Source organism: Silene latifolia, chromosome 3, assembly GCF_048544455.1.
Source record: "Silene latifolia isolate original U9 population chromosome 3, ASM4854445v1, whole genome shotgun sequence".
NCBI lineage: Eukaryota > Viridiplantae > Streptophyta > Magnoliopsida > Caryophyllales > Caryophyllaceae > Silene > Silene latifolia.
This window is the reverse complement of record NC_133528.1, coordinates 133503479-133521238: the sequence shown is the minus strand read 5'-3', so window position 1 is coordinate 133521238 and position 17760 is coordinate 133503479. Positions and strand designations below refer to the sequence as shown.

Sequence of the window (17760 nt, the reverse complement as noted above, 5' to 3'; positions counted from 1 at the left end):
TGCCTTTGATAACCTCCTTGTGGCTGATTACCACGATTTGGAGGAATAATATAGGTACCTTATTGAGGAGCTTGAAAAACATTAGAATATGGTGTACCTTGCTTGAAATATTGGAAGGCATGAACTTGCTCTATAGTACTCATACACCTGGCCGCAGTGTGGCCATCTATACCACATCTCTTGCAAGATACTTATTGTTGAACCATGTGAACCATCTCTTGCTTACCCAAGGACTGGGTAGTCTTCAATTCTGCTATTTGAGCAAGTATGGACTCCAATTGTTCCGCGACCGCACTATCTGAACCACTCCCTCTCTTGCTTCCTCTTGGGTTACCATACTCTGCAGTGTGAGTTGCTATTTGATCAATCAACTTCCAAGCATTACCATCATTAGTTTTATCTTGGAATCTCCCATTGGCAGCTGAATCAAGTAGAGCTCTATGATCATCATACAACCCGTTGTAAAACTGGTTGCAAATAAACCAAATTTTGAAGCCATGGTGAGGGACAGACCGAACTAGTCTTTTGAACCGTATCCAAGCTTTATTAAAATCCTCAGTAGGACCTTGTTTAAAACTTGTAATTTGACTTCTATGAGCATTGGTTTTCTGTGGTGGAAAATACCTCTTGTAGAATGCAAGAGCTAGAGAAGTCCAGTTGGTAATTGCGTCGGTCTCCATGTCTAAGTCCCTTAACCACTCAGCTGCATCATCTCTCAAAGAGAACGGGAAGAGAGTTTGCTTGACCTGATCTTAAGACACCCCAGCTGTTAAAGGAATAGAACAACAATAAGTAACGAATTTCTCCATATGCGTTGCGGGGTCCTCTCCTGGTTTTCCTTCAAATAAATTCCTCTCTATCAAGCTTATGTAAGAAGGCTTGATCTCAAAAGTTCTCTTATCAGCGGTAGGGAGCTTGAAGCCTTTAGGAAGTGAAGCGACCGTGGGTTCAGAGTGACTTGCTAATGTAGGCATCTTTGGTGTTGTAGAAGTCACAGCTGCAGAAATAAGAGTGTCCTCTTCAAAGGACGTATCTTCTGCAAAAGTATACCGCTCGTAGTCAAGTGTACTTAAGTCTTCCACTTGACTTACTTCTCTTTGAAATTTCCGTCTATAGCGAAAAGGCTTTTCTGGCTCGGGATCAAAAGGTATAATCTCTAACCTGTTAGACCTGGGCATACACGAAAACAACAAGAAAAGATAAAACTGCATCAAGGAACTGAAGTTCCCTGAAATAAAAGACAAAAATAAACAGAAACAAACAGAACAATTGTTGCCTCCCCGGCAATGGCGCCAAATTTGACAAGGTTATTTTCAATCGTTTGCCTTAATCAAAGTAAACCTATACTACTACTAACAAGATAGCTAGCGGTAAGTCAGGGTCGAATCCACAGGGATGTGGTAATTATCTAGTTTGTTGATGTTTAGAATGTCTTAAGGTAACCAATTGTGGGGGTTTGATTGAGTTTGTTTTCTAACAACTAATAGCAATTTAAATAAAGATGATAAACAATAATATTAAAGAGTCTAGGGACTCGGGTTCACTAGGTAGTCACCAAAGGGTAGGATTTAATTCATTGATTGAGCAATTTATATTGTTGAAAGTCATATGATCGGTCGATTCTAATATGTCTTTTTAGATCTAACTTAACATGCAATCGCTATAATTAAGTCGGTCTAATTCAATTATCATGGCCTATAATAGTCTTAACCTTGTCGGTGATAATCCTAGTTTATGCAAGATTAATTAATCAATTCTGTTTAGTAATTAACTAATTAGAAGCAATACGATAATTAAACAACAATCAAGAGCAATTTAATAATCAATTCATAATAACCCCTTTTCTAACCACCTAGATCCCCTTTCACCCTAGATTAAGAATTTAGCTACTCATAATAGAAAGAATAACAATAATAATATGAATAAAAGACATAATTGAAGACGATAAATGAGAACAAAGAATTAATAGCATGAATTGAATTAATAATTAACGAGGAAAAATTAAGAACAATACCGTAAATAGCTAGATCCGGAAATAAGAACAATAATTAAACTAAACTAAGTATTTGAGAGAGTTTTCTAAGGTAGTTATGCTAAACCTACGGAAAATAAAGCATAAAATAATCTAGAGTACGAGTTTTGGTATTTAGAGTAGTCATAACTGACTTAAGGAAATTTGCGGAATATTAGGGAAACTAGTGGTTCCTCGATCGAGCCTAGGTGCACTCGATCGAGGCACCAATTCTCAGATACCCCAACTCTCGACATTGCGAATTTAATTGTTTATGGAGGTTCCTCGATCGATCCCAAGGTGTACTCGATCGAGTATGGAGGTTCCTCGATCGAGCCTCACTGTACTCGATCGAGGCATCAATTTCCTGCTTTGCGCACTGAACTTCAAATGGCCGCCATTTCTTCGTTACTTGTCAGAAACAAGTTATTTTTACGGCGTTGGAAAGCTAAGTGGATAAGCTTTCACCTCATATTAGAATCACTAAAAACACAGTTGTAGAACTCGAGATATGGCTCTTCAAAATAGGCACTAGTAGTTTGAAGCTCTTTTCTTCGTGTTTTCTTCTTAACTTCTCTTCCTTGATTCTTATGGATTCTCGTGCCATGCTTCGTGTATCCCTTCATGCCCACTCTGCGATGCCCATTTTATTACTTTGCTCCTCAAATGCATCATTCCTGCATTAAACATCAAAAGGCGGAAGTATCGACATTCTAACATAAAAGGCATGTAAATGATATAAACTAGCACGGAATCCGTATCAAAAGTAATTAAGGAGAGACATAAATATGCATATAATTATGACTCATCACTATACACAAGAAGAAACATTGAGTCAAGACTTGAAGGTGACGTACACTGTAAGGCGTGGAATCCCTATAGCTCGAGGGACAACTATTATGTTCGCAAAAGGCGACATTGGTCTCATAGCGATAAGACAGGCCATCCAAGAGAAATCCATCATCAACCCGACGAAATGGGCCGAGGCTTTATGGAGGCAACAAAAAACGGTTTATGGTAACTCCAAAGGCGATCGAGGGTGGCTTGCGAAGGCAATGGATGCGGACCCAGTCTAGGTTATATTGGATATAGAGAAGTTTGGTATGCAAGTATAGCACTAGTGTCGTGAATGGAAATATAGACCCCGGGTGAGACACATGGTGTGGCGATTAAGAGGAGTTTATCAAGACTTGATGATGTTAAGTGTAACAACCCCATTTACACACGAGCCTTTAGAAAGACATTACCTAGTAAAGGAGAGTGTTACCATCTCAGTTGCCTGTGGTAGTACTTATAAAATTAACAATAAGGACAATTTAATAAACTTTATTAAGTAGATGCAAAATAAATACGATTACAATTTAATACAAAATCCCAAATCTCAAAATGAAAGCAATGGAGAACAAATGTGCTACTACTCAAAGACCTCTAAGTGTCTGATATGCTCTCATTAACCGCGTCAAACCAACCCAACCAGCATCCAAAGCCATAAACAAGTCTACATGTCACAACTCTCTGCTCACCATTTTATGGAAATATTAAATAGATCACCACTGGTACTTTTAAAGGCAACAACAAAGGAAAAGCACCTGGCAATCACAGTCAACATAAATCATCATGTTCATAAAGTAATAACATAATTAACTATCTGATCTGACACCATCCAACACCAATCGCAATCATAACTGAGGCCCTCTGCTCACAGGGCACCTGCGTGGCCTCTGTGGTACTATACTAGTCTACTCACAGGGCGCACTTGCTCGTTTACCCAACAATCGGTGGCTCTCCACTAACAAGGGGCACTAGCTCAACCGTCCTAAAACCAGATTATTCATGTGTACATTCTTCTTTTGTGTCGAAAACCACAAGAACGGACCTTGGGCGGAGCCAATATCTCAATTGGACTCCTTACCACAAACAACATACACAATGTAATAAACATCCATCATCATATCAATCTTACGACCATCGTCAACAATAATCATTACAAGTAGCATATGGCATAATCATTCATTTAACCACAATTGAGTATGGAAACCCTATCTTAGCAATAGTCCACGAAATCCCTTCAAGAATTTTGAATCTCTCCTCTACGAACTCTTCACCTACATAATATCATTATATACAATTACAAAAAAACCATAATAATCTAGTTAACCATAAATCTCCAAAATCCCCAATTACTAGGGTTAGTCATAATTAAAATTGATGCATAATCATAAAATAAGACTTACAGAATCCCGCTAATAAGAAATGCTGAGGAATTACGCTTAATCCACCACTATTCATATCCTCACTAGATGCTTAGAAGGCTTAGAAATATGACTAGGGAAGGGATTAAAAATGTTTTAGGGTTGTAAATGATGTTTATAAACTGATTAATCGAAATATAAACCCCTTCCTTAAGCACGAAAATAAACTGGCTCACTTGGTCGAGTGCCAAAGGCCTACTCGATCGAGTAGCACCTACTCGATCGAGTACCTCATCCGCTCGGTCGAGTGCCACTAAGTGAGAACCAGGTCTAAAACACAATCGTACTCGGTCACCTACTACTCGAGCAAGTACAACCCATCCGACCGAGTACTCCACCCTACTCGACCGAGTGAACCTCCTAAACCTAACGATTGATCTCCTTAATCACAAAACTTAATCAGCGAACTAATCTCAAAACGGCTCACTCGGTCGAGTGCCAAAGGCGTACTCATATCGAGTAGGACCTGCTCGACTGAGTGCCTCATCCGCTCGGTCGAGTGCTACCACGTCAGAACCAGGTCTAAAACACAAACCCACTCGGTTACATACTACTTGACCGAGTATAGCCCACTCAGCGAGTACTCCACGCTACACCCAGTGAACCTCTAGAAATAATGATTATTACACTATGGGTGTCTAAAATTTGGAGTTGTAGGGTGTGGAGACTTCTCCATAGAGGTTAAAGTCCGAGTTTAGATAATGGTCATTGGTTTGAAAGAAGGATCGTTAGAATAAAAACTCATGTCCCACGTTGGTGGTGTTAAGTTAGAAGATCGTCTTTATAAATCACCATAAAATATACTAGTACAAGGTTTTTTGGAAGGAGCTCAAGATTAAATCCTTGAGTGCTTGGCCCGAAATAAATAATATCGTACTATTATGAACAGCGGAGAGTGGTAAAGCACATGGCCAACAAAAAGTAACAATATGCTTCTGCGCTTAGCAACAAGAAACCAAATTTCACAATTAATTTTAAAACTCACTTCACAAACTTACATACCCACTTTCCCTACTACCTTAACCTGCCTTACGATTTTTCCCTTATCGTGTGTTCTTTGAGATAATTACGCTTATTCCCTCTCTTGAGCTGTGGCATGTTATCGCCGGTGTTTTAAGGCAGCGAAAGTCGTATCTTGGCGGAGATCTCTTGTCTCGTCGTATTGAACTAGATGTCCTTGTCTTGTATTTCGTAATGCATGGAGTGACACCATTTACATCCTTTCTACCACATTGTATTGAGCCAGAGGGATGTCATCGGACATGTTGGAAATCATTTCTGTTGTATTGTATGTAAATATATTTGCCCGAGTTTGCATCATGAAAACTATATTAGTATAAAACTTAAGATAAAGCAAAATAGGACATAAGAGATGATAAAGTGATCGAACACTTACTAAGTGTCGGGAAATCGGTTGCGGCCGGGTATGTAGTAGTAGTATGATTTTCATAGTCTTCATAGAAATTTAGGCTTAGGGGACTAATGAGGTGCGTGGGGGCTAATGACGTGATACCATTTCAAGTAATCATCATCATCGCTCATTATATTAAACCTCGGTAAGGATTCCTCAACTCAACCATATTGTCCAAGCGGTTGTGTCATAATTGAATTCACTCCTTATGCAGAGTCTCATAATTTGTTTGACTATCACTCTTCTTAGTAATATTATGCGAATCAATAAATGTATTGCACGGAGGTGGGATTTTTTTATGCCACCAAAATTGACGCACAGTTCTTAGCAGAAAATGTCACTCCACAATCTCAAAGAAATTGAGTAGTATGGTACTATGGATCATAAATGATGTCGCGTTGTGCGAACACCGTATTCCTAAATGTTAAAATGAAAATCATATTTTTAGTTGATATATGAACAATTGATAAGGAAGTTGTGACACCCTTAAAATAACGATAAATAAATGCGTAAATTCTACAGAAAAACTGACAGGATATGTTTGTAATTGGTTCAACTAGACAAAACCTGTAATTTTTAAAACTTTACTAAACCAACCACAAACATTTCCAACATTCCCAAGAGGAGGGTGCCAAAACCTGCAATGCTAACGAACTAAATTACATGCCATAGCTAATCTATAAGAAAATATAATGATACAACCCAAAATAGAAAAGGGAGACATATGTCCCTTCAAAATATATACAAAACCAAAAGTTAAAAGGTTTACTACTAAAAATAGCCAAACTAGGTCCAAGGTTCTCTTGCTCACTAGCTCGTCTGTGAACCCTAACTAAGCATTCATCAACCTGTCAATCGCATTTTATACAAACACGAAAGCCACAATTCAGTGGGGAGTAACTTCGAGTCCTCCCAGCCACGAATCGTCATATATAATGTAACATGTAATGAAACATGTAAACAACATGATAAATAATTCAATTATCAAGTATTCTAACATACGACCCCTAAACTGCCCAAATTAACTATCATGTGAAACATATAACAAATAGTAATCCAAACTTTATCAATTGTAACCGGCTTACATCTCACCTATTACAATTCATAAAATCACCATACAAGAAAGGGCAATATATCAAAGACAGGCATAAGTTCTTAGCACCGTCAATAGTCACTCAGAATCTCGAGTCTATACCACGAGGTAGGGAAGGTAATCGAACCGGTATCTTGGCTCAGCGGTTAATATTAATAAAACATGGCCAAGACACAACACAACCCTAGCCTAAAATCTGCGCAGACCTAGACATGCGGATACACACCACCGCACCCAAGACCCACAATTTTTCTAAAACAAAGTGAGTACCCTAAGGAGTCCACCAAAGGGTTGGCTAGTACTTAAGCTGACCACTTACTATCAAAATAAGTAACGAGGTCATGCCCCAACTTGGATATAAATCCACTAGTCAGGAACACAAAGGCTATCAAGCAGTGAACATATACTCGTCAAAGACTATAAAGACCTATCTATGATGAAGGCCGAAATACTCACCTAGGACCTAGTCCCAGCTAGTCCCAGCTTGAATACTTTAGCCCACACCACACAAGACAAGTAAGACACCCACTTAACCATAAGAGGGCAAAGAGTCCAGCTTACCAACATAAATGCTAACATTCTATCATGTGAAAGGCTATATAAATGTCTATTCAGCAAACAATCCAACAGTATCCTCAATAAGTATTCAATACCAATTTCCAATTCTAACAATATTAACCATATTAAAGGCTTCAGGGAATCTAGGGCCGTTTCTACAATATAAGAAGCTACTTAAATTCAACTAACTACACATGTGAAATAGAGATATAATAAATGGCCTAAAACAAGAAAAAGGCCGATTATCTAATTCATTCAACCGAATTTTTACCCGCAACCCCACCTGCCGACGGCAGTGCGGGTTAAATTGCGGCTGACCAATCACTCAATTGACTGACATCGAATCAGTCAAAGGGACTAAGGCTCAGTTTTCGGCACAATCATCAAAACATTACAATTATCGCTATAAAATTTCATTTTGAGCCTAATCATTACAATTTCATTTTATAAACTATCCTAACATGTGAAAACTATCAATATAAACATTATTTTTACCATCAACATAATTTTTAACTACTAATATGATTCATTTCCTAAGTTTAACCATATGTCACTTATTCTAATTATATCATTAATGAACCTAAAATGACGAACAAAGCATGGAAAACCGCGAAACAAGTAATGGGCCGACCCGGGCCAGCCGTGGGCCAGCCGTGGGCCAGCCGTGGGCCTGCCGGCCTGCTGCCGGGCCTGCTGCCGCCAACCCCACACCTCCATTTCTCCATTTTTGTTCAGTATAAGACCGTCTGAAACATAATTAATCGTTCCCAATACTAACTTGTTAACTAAAACTAACAAAAATACATGAATTAAACATGCATGCAATCATTTTAACATGTGAAATTAACTACTTAATTAAAAATCACAAAAAGATACAAAAATCAAAGCATGAGACGATTTTTCGTCGAGTAACTCGAAATATGTTACCTTAAGCTAGAAAATGAGCAATTAGCACCTTAAAAACCAAACCCTAACTAGTAACTATCCGCTATCTTCGACAATATACGAGTCCCCAAACTCGTCTTCCAATTCTTCACCTAAATAAACAATAAAAATACAATAAATAAGTATAATACCGAAATTATACCAAAATCCGTCTTAAAACAACTTCAAGAAAACTGAAATTAAAATATACCAGGTTAAAGATCTCGACGAGAGTATTCCGGAAATATAAATTATGCGAAAATCCGTCAAGAAACGAGAAAGTTATGGTGATTTTAGCTTGAAAAGTAAGTTTAATTGTGGTTTTTGGTGATTGGGAATGTTAAGGAAGAAGAACAAAAGAAAAATCAGAAAAAATGAAGGGGAAGGGGGAGGTGCCGCGTGAAAGGGAGAGGAAAGGAGGGAGACGGGTTTAAGTCGGGATTTTACGAGTCGGTTTCGGCTCGTTTCGATAATAATTAGAACCGTTGGTCAAATGCAAATTCCGACAAGACCAAAGTTCTTAAACACGAGATTACAAGAAAATTGAATACTCATACGACCCATTTCCAAAACCGTTTACCCAATTTTCAAAAGAGTTGTAATTTTTCTCCGATATGCCCTTATTTCGAAATAAAAAGTTTTTACACGGTTTAAACTATTTTTAAACATTTCGAAACTATCAAAATAAATACTTTACTTCAAAATATAATAAAATTATATTTCTTTGAATTATTTTTATTTCAAATATATTAATATTAAATTCAACTTAATCAATAAATTACTTTCACAAAATAATAACGGTCCAAAATTTACGGGGCGTTACAATCACCCCTCCTTTTAAAAAGTTTCGCCCTCGAAACTTAGAAGGAGAAATTATAGTTATAAGAAAATATAGGTACCTTTCCAATGAAACGGTGATACTCTTGTTGATCAGACAAGAACATCCACATTCATATCAAGATATATAAAAATATTTCTACACCAATAAATGAGAAAACCCATTATTGGGACGTCTCCAACAACGAGATTTAACACTCATTAATGTTAAAATCAAAGTAAGAGAAAGGTAATCTACTCAAATTTTCTTTTGCAAAAAGCCAAAATAGAAGTAAAGGTTTCACTTTTAAACCTAATTGGGGTCAAATCCCTAAAAATGTAACATTAAACCTTGACAAAGAAGTCATAAATGGATCAAAATTAACAGAAATCAGACAAATCTTAACGAAAAACTCGGGTCTAGAAATTAAAATTACGATAAATGAGTTTATAATCAAGAAAGGAATAGGGAACTAAATCAAATTTTCATTTTCAAGTCTTCAAAAATAGGTTAGGTTTGCAGAAGTGACATAAACTTTCAAGAATGAATCGAAACTGGTAGCTTGAAATATTTAGAAATTCCTCGAAGGAAAAAGTAACTTAGACATCATAGGAGCAAATACGCTAAAAGGATTCAAGCTTAACTAATCAAAAGAGCTGTATGAATTTCATGGGGTAAGAATTGAAGTCGAACCAAAAAGGGTGTCAAGGATGGAGTTTCATAGGTTACCACATCAAACTTATGAGAGGAGTATGATAAAATAAGGAAGAGAGGTATGAGCGGTAACGCTCATGATCAAAGAAAAAGGGAAATTAATCAACAAGGAAACGCCAGACACTTTTATCTCAAACAACAACATCACTCAAAACGGTTCCAAAAACTTCCTAACAACAAAACTCATAACCACATCACTCCCAAGGGTTTCCTCAATCGCTTATGTTACCTCATCCTAACTGCTTTCCTGAAAAACAAGGTACTCCACTATAAGTGTGATCTCATCGCTCCAAATCCTCAAACATCCAGAAACAACTTTCACAAGTCTAAGGTCAAGGCTTCTAACAAAGTTATATTCGTATCCAACTAGTGTCAACTATGGGTTCCTCAAAACAAATAAACCTTTAATCAAGAATCCCAATACCAAGCTATAACTCCAAGAGCCAACTAATACCAAATCACATCATCAATCCATTATGGTCATCAACATCCCAAGGAGTATTCTTTCAAATTTGACATCCTATAACTTACTTACCATCAAATTCCCAAGAAACAAGGTCTTAATTGTAACAACACTTTATCACCTCAGAGTTCCTAAAACATAAATTGAAACTATGTTTTTTAACCTAACAATTGGTGTCAACCATACCATTACCCTTTCTAGTTACCAAAACAAGTGCTAAGACTTCCAACATTGTAGCTTACTTTCACTCTCATACCATACCTCAAGTAGTAATCAATATCACTCACTAAAACCAACTAATAAACCCACCATTAGCTTTTCTCATATGGTCATACACATTATCAAACTCTCATGTCCAAAGTGATTATGAAAGCCAATCACAACTCGACTTACTTAGTCAATCTTACATCCTCAAATCCACCATTCAGTTTCATCCATTTTAAGTCAAGTACTAAACACTAGTACCCTAAACATAAACAACAACGCCATGTTCCATAACCTTAGTAACCAATGCAACTCACACTTGACACACAAAATCCACCAATCCAAAGTACTCACTCTATCAAGGATCTATAGGTATAAGAACCATCAAGTATGTCTCATCACACTACCTAAGTCTTTCCAATATCAAATCCTCTCAAAATCAGGAAAGGGTCAAACACAACAATCCCTTCAAAGGTCATGATGTCCAACCAAGGCCAACATTTCTCAAAAGAAATGGTATTATAAAAAGGCGTTAAGGAAGGATAAGCAAGGAACAAATGACATGTTAGGAAATAAGGAATCGGACCGTAAAGATAACGGTTGACAAAAATAAGAGGTATTCGAGTTAAGAAGATATCTCGGGCAAGAAGAAGATACGTAAACCTTGGCATAAGACAGGGTTCAACGAACGTTAAAGAGAAGGAAAGGAGAACAAAAGCGGCATAATGAAAAGGTTACCGCTTACCAAACACTCATCAAAGCTTATGATCGATATGATAAGGTTACTTCACTAAGGTGCTCAACAAAGCCCCAAATGTCTACCAAATCATAGGACTAACAAGGACTCCACAATGGTAGGTATTCCTCAACTCAATTGGTTCTAAGAGCCAAAATCAATTCACCACACAAATTCATTTGTTACCATCCATGTCCCAAAGTATCTTCTTTACAATTCTCGTCATTGAACTTCACTTACTATGTCACCCCCAAGTACCATGGCTTGTTTACTCCATCATCTCACCACTTAATACTTCTAGTCTCCGATACCATAAATTAGAATCACATTTTTGAACTCACAAACTACATCGAACAACATTCCACCAAAATTCCTAAATTCAGATATGATTAATAAGGTCAACCACGTGTTCTCGAATTTCGAAAGGTCAACAAGGGCTACTCTATACTAGATTTGGTCAACTCAAAAGGTTTAACAAACTAACTAATTTCAAAGTAAGATACCAATCCATTTAGCAACGTCAATGTCTAATTGTATTCCTTTCAAAGTCTACAAGGTTTAGGGCTAACTATTATTCCTTTAATTCTCCACAAGAAACATCGAGACTCTCAAATGAAATAGCTCAAGTTCATTCCATCTTATGTGCTAAGGTAGTACCTATGCTCAATCATCTATAACAAACAAGCTCTCAATAGACATAAATTCCAAGGTGTTTCTCAACTCACTAGGCTCTCATATCAAGCACAACTAACAAGACTAACCAAAGGATCCCAAGTTATATTCTCCTATACAACTCAAACCTTAAACAATCAGTTTCTCAACTCGTTCACGCCCTCCAATGATACATTCTCTCAAAACCGGGTTCTCTTGAACAAGAGGACTATCCTGCGGAATAAAAGGAAGGTGTCCACATGGACTTTTATTATAAGAAGAAAACGAACTAAGGATGAATCGGGGGAAGAATTGAAGAGTAGTTACCCAGGGCGAGAGTAGAGGAATTTGAAAGACGAACAACGAGATTGGAAGGTTAAGGTAAGATACGCTGAATACGGAAAGAAATATCGAGAAAGTGGAAGCATTCTTCATTTGGCATAACCAATCTTTAACGGCACCAAAATTAATAACTAACAATCAACAAACTTAGCTTGTAAGATTGCATTATCTACATTTCTTGGAGAGCCATCTTGCAAAAGAGAAAATTAATTAGAACCTAACAATTAGCAATCACAAACAGACTACCACATAAAATCCTAAATCTACCCATCCTACCCATCTCTCAAGTTTATTATTTAAAGGTCAGGTGCTTTTAAGTGGGGTGCACAAACGTGCGTCGGGAGCAACAAGCTCTGATACCAACTGTGACACCCTTAAAATAACGATAAATAAATGCGTAAATTCTACAGAAAAACTGACAGGATATGTTTGTAATTGGTTCAACTAGACAAAACCTGTAATTTTTAAAACTTTACTAAACCAACCACAAACATTTCCAACATTCCCAAGAGGAGGGTGCCAAAACCTGCAATGCTAACGAACTAAATTACATGCCATAGCTAATCTATAAGAAAATATAATGATACAACCCAAAATAGAAAAGGGAGACATATGTCCCTTCAAAATATATACAAAACCAAAAGTTAAAAGGTTTACTACTAAAAATAGCCAAACTAGGTCCAAGGTTCTCTTGCTCACTAGCTCGTCTGTGAACCCCAACTAAGCATTCATCAACCTGTCAATCGCATTTTATACAAACACGAAAGCCACAATTCAGTGGGGAGTAACTTCGAGTCCTCCCAGCCACGAATCGTCATATATAATGTAACATGTAATGAAACATGTAAACAACATGATAAATAATTCAATTATCAAGTATTCTAACATACGACCCCTAAACTGCCCAAATTAACTATCATGTGAAACATATAACAAATAGTAATCCAAACTTTATCAATTGTAACCGGCTTACATCTCACCTATTACAATTCATAAAATCACCATACAAGAAAGGGCAATATATCAAAGACAGGCATAAGTTCTTAGCACCGTCAATAGTCACTCTGTAACTCGAGTCTATACCACGAGGTAGGGAAGGTAATCGAACCGGTATCTTGGCTCAGCGGTTAATATTAATAAAACATGGCCAAGACACAACACAACCCTAGCCTAAAATCTGCGCAGACCTAGACATGCGGATACACACCACCGCACCCAAGACCCACAATTTTTCTAAAACAAAGTGAGTACCCTAAGTAGTCCACCAAAGGGTTGGCTAGTACTTAAGCTGACCACTTACTATCAAAATAAGTAACGAGGTCATGCCCCAACTTGGATATAAATCCACTAGTCAGGAACACAAAGGCTATCAAGCAGTGAACATATACTCGTCAAAGACTATAAAGACCTATCTATGATGAAGGCCGAAATACTCACCTAGGACCTAGTCCCACTAGTCCCGACTTGAATACTTTAGCCCACACCACATAAGACAAGTAAGACACCCACTTAACCATAAGAGGGCAAAGAGTCCAGCTTACCAACATAAATGCTAACATTATATCATGTGAAAGGCTATATAAATGTCTATTCAGCAAACAATCCAACAGTATCTTCAATAAGTATTCAATACCAATTTCCAATTCTAATAATATTAACCATATTAAAGGTTTCAGGGAATCTAGGGCCGTTTCTACAATATAAGAAGCTACTTAAATTCAACTAACTACACATGTGAAATAGAGATATAATAAATGGCCTAAAACAAGAAAAAGGCCGATTATCTAATTCATTCAACCAATTTTTACCCGCAACCCCACCTGCGACAGTGCGGGTTAAATTGCGGTGACCAATCACTCAATTGATGACATCGAATCGATCAAAGGGACTAAGGCTCGATTTTTGACAATCATCAAAACATTACAATTATCGCTATAAAATTTCATTTTGAGCCTAATCATTACAATTTCATTTTATAAACTATCCTAACATGTGAAAACTATCAATATAAACATTATTTTTACCATCAACATAATTTTTAACTACTAATATGATTCATTTCCTAAGTTTAACCATATGTCACTTATTCTAATTATATCATTAATGAACCTAAAATGACGAACAAAGCATGGAAAACCGCGAAACAAGTAACGGGTGACCGGGCAGCCAGTGGCCGTGGGCACCCGACTGCTTTGCCAAACCCCACACCTCCATTTCTCCATTTTTGTTCAGTATAAGACCGTCTGAAACATAATTAATCGTTTCCAATACTAACTTGTTAACTAAAACTAACAAAAATACATGAATTAAACATGCATGCAATCATTTTAACATGTGAAATTAACTACTTAATTAAAAATCACAAAAAGATACAAAAATCAAAGCATGTGACGATTTTTCGTCGAGTAACTCGAAATATGTTACCTTAAGCTAGAAAATGAGCAATTAGCACCTTAAAAACCAAACCCTAACTAGTAACTATCCGCTATCTTCGACAATATACGAGTCCCCAAACTCGTCTTCCAATTCTTCACCTAAATAAACAATAAAAACACAATAAATAAGTATAATACCGAAATTATACCAAAATCCGTCTTAAAACAACTTCAAGAAAACTGAAATTAAAATATACCAGGTTAAAGATCTCGACGAGAGGATTCCGGAAATATAAATTATGCGAAAATCCGTCAAGAAACTAGAAAGTTATGGTGATTTTAGCTTGAAAAGTAAGTTTAATGGTGGTTTTTGGTGATTGGGAATGTTAAGGAAGAAGAACAAAAGAAAAATCAGAAAAAATGAAGGGGAAGGGGGAGGTGCCGCGTGAAAGGGAGAGGAAAGGAGGGAGACGGGTTTAAGTCGGGATTTTACGAGTCGGTTTCGGCTCGTTTCGATAATAATTAGAACCGTTGGTCAAATGCAAATTCCGACAAGACCAAAGTTCTTAAACACGAGATTACAAGAAAATTGAATACTCATACGACCCATTTCCAAAACCGTTTACCCAATTTTCAAAAGAGTTGTAATTTTTCTCCGATATGCCCTTATTTCGTAATAAAAAGTTTTTACACAGTTTAAACTATTTTTAAACATTTCGAAACTATCAAAATAAATACTTTACTTCAAAATATAATAAAATTATATTTCTTTGAATTATTTTTATTTCAAATATATTAATATTAAATTCAACTTAATCAATAAATTACTTTCACAAAATAATAATGGTCCAAAATTTACGGGGCGTTACAGAAGTACTATGTTACTATGGCGTATTTAAGTAATTTATTACCTCTCCCTCTCATATAGCTAAGCTCCTATTAATTTTCCAAATGTAAAGAATGCTCTCACTATTTGGTCCCGATTCCATATAATCCAACAATACAAATCTAACATACAACCACCTAGATTACTATCTCACCATTAGAGTAACCTCAAATATAGCATTACAACAACCTAAATTAATAAGACAAACGAAATAATAAACCAAAAAATTCAGTCGGTAATCTAGTTTATTAAAAAAAATAAGAAGATTTTAATGATACTAGTAAAAGTAGGTTGCTTTTGAGAAATTAAAGGTAGAATGAGATAATGGATTTGGGTTGATTTTGGAAAGCAATTGATTTGGGGGGTGATTTAAGGTTAGGGGGTGGATTTGGGTGTTTTTTTCCGAGTATGTAAATGAAGTAACTAGTTAATCTTTTTTGGTGTTTTATTTACGCCAGGTAACTAGTCGCTATATGAGATATCGACTAGTTCCACACTTCAAACTAGTCGTTGTTTCACACACAAGTATTGATTCCAAAGAGAAACTTAAGGCGGAACGCCGCTCTTTTATGGGTGCTTGTTTTTCACTGCTCCAGCTATCATAGTCGTTGTCTCATACAACGCCTGCTTTTAAATCTTTACAAAACAATATAATCGTTGTTTCACACACGACAAGTATTGATTCCAAAAGGAAACTTAAGGCGGAATGCCACTCTTTAATGGGTGCTTGATTTTCACTGTTGCAGCTATCATACTCGCTGTCTCAAACAATGCCTGCCTTTAAATCTTAACTATATATATATATATATATATATATATATATATATATATATATATATATATATATATATATATATATATATATATAAAAAGTGCACTAGTGGTTGTGTGAAGTAGCGACTGACTACTTAACCTAGCAAAAAAATAAACAAATGATGGACGTGGACCAATTGATGTGAATAGTTTTCAAGCAGCCCATTTCCGTAAGTACTTAGGCTTAGCAAAAAAAAATTCTAATAATTCCGGAGTATTATTTACCCAGTATAGAGTATTATAGCTCTTTTACAAGTCAACTACAAGTTAATCTAATATGATGATTAATTTTTTTTTCAAATGCTACTGGATCGGGCGAAGGAGTATTGTGGGGTTGGGATTTCCCGACCACCCATTTATTAATCATCACATATAAGATGTGAAATTATGTAAAACAATTATGTATAAAACCAAAATAATTGTATGATTTTTGAATTTTGCTTTACAATATCGTCACATTGATGATTTTGGAATTTTGCATTGTAACTCTTCTAACAACTTGAATGCTTGTAACATACGGAGTATAAACTAACATACCTTGTAAATGGTTTTTAGGTGGGTGGCGGTGATAACAGGCGGAGAAGGGTGGCATAACAATCACCATGCGTTTGAGTACTCAGCTAGACATGGCTTGGAATGGTGGCAAATTGATTATACATGGTACATTATCGCGCTTCTTGAATTTATTGGCTTAGCTAAGGATGTTAAGCTTCCAACACAGGCTCACAAACAACATTTGGCTTTTAAACTCAAGGACGTGGAAGGTTGATAAAGCTTGCAGTGCTAATTAATGTATGTTTTAAAGACAAAATATATTGGAAATTATTGATCCTGAAAAGATTATATTTATCGTCAAAAATATTTTAATGATTCTACCCTGAAAAAAAAATGTTTAGATTAATATAAAAATGTCAAAGGATATGTTGTATTTGTATACACAAATTTGTGATCCGTAAAATAAATGACAAACACAAAAATGGTAACAAAATAATTTTATTAGATTTAAATGTTCCGAGTACAATCTCTAATTTGATTCGCTGATTCGATCTCCACTACACTTGAATGACGATGGTTAAAGGAGGGTCGCGATGAATTTAATTCTCCTTTGACGGGATGTTGTTTTCTTCACCTTTGACTGCACGATTTCGAGTGCTTGACGTCGAGATTTGAAGAGATGTACGATTTGATGGAGGATCGCTTGACTTGATCTCCGTAGGCGATTTGATTTGATGGAGGGTCGTTGGACTTGCTCTTCTTTGATGATTTGACTCCTTGGTGATGACGATGATGGCACAAGATTTGAAGTGCTTCTATGTCGATCTTTGGAACAATGCTTTGATCTTCTTTCTTGATGGAACTTAGAAGGATTTGATTTGTAGAGATAATGAACTTTCTTAGTCTTCACCTTTTCTCCCCTATTTTTTCCATCCCTTGCAAATGAACATTAACTCTCTATTTATAGAGAAATGCACACTAGAACTCTAGGTTTTTAATGGGCTTGGACTTGAAA

The 17760-nt window shown here is 36.4% G+C and overlaps 1 protein-coding gene across 1 annotated transcript in view; it reads left to right on the top strand.

Annotated features, from left to right (window-relative positions):
* The window catches only part of LOC141648085 (acyl-CoA C20 Delta5-desaturase-like), a 78940-nt gene extending 61683 nt beyond the window's left edge, over positions 1-17257 (top strand). Inside the window, exon 5 of the mRNA XM_074456543.1 lies at positions 16806-17257. Coding sequence (XP_074312644.1) covers positions 16806-17019 — 214 coding nt within the window. The 3' untranslated portion in view covers positions 17020-17257. The remainder of the gene's footprint in view (positions 1-16805) is intronic.
* The last annotated feature ends 503 nt before the right edge of the window (positions 17258-17760 follow it).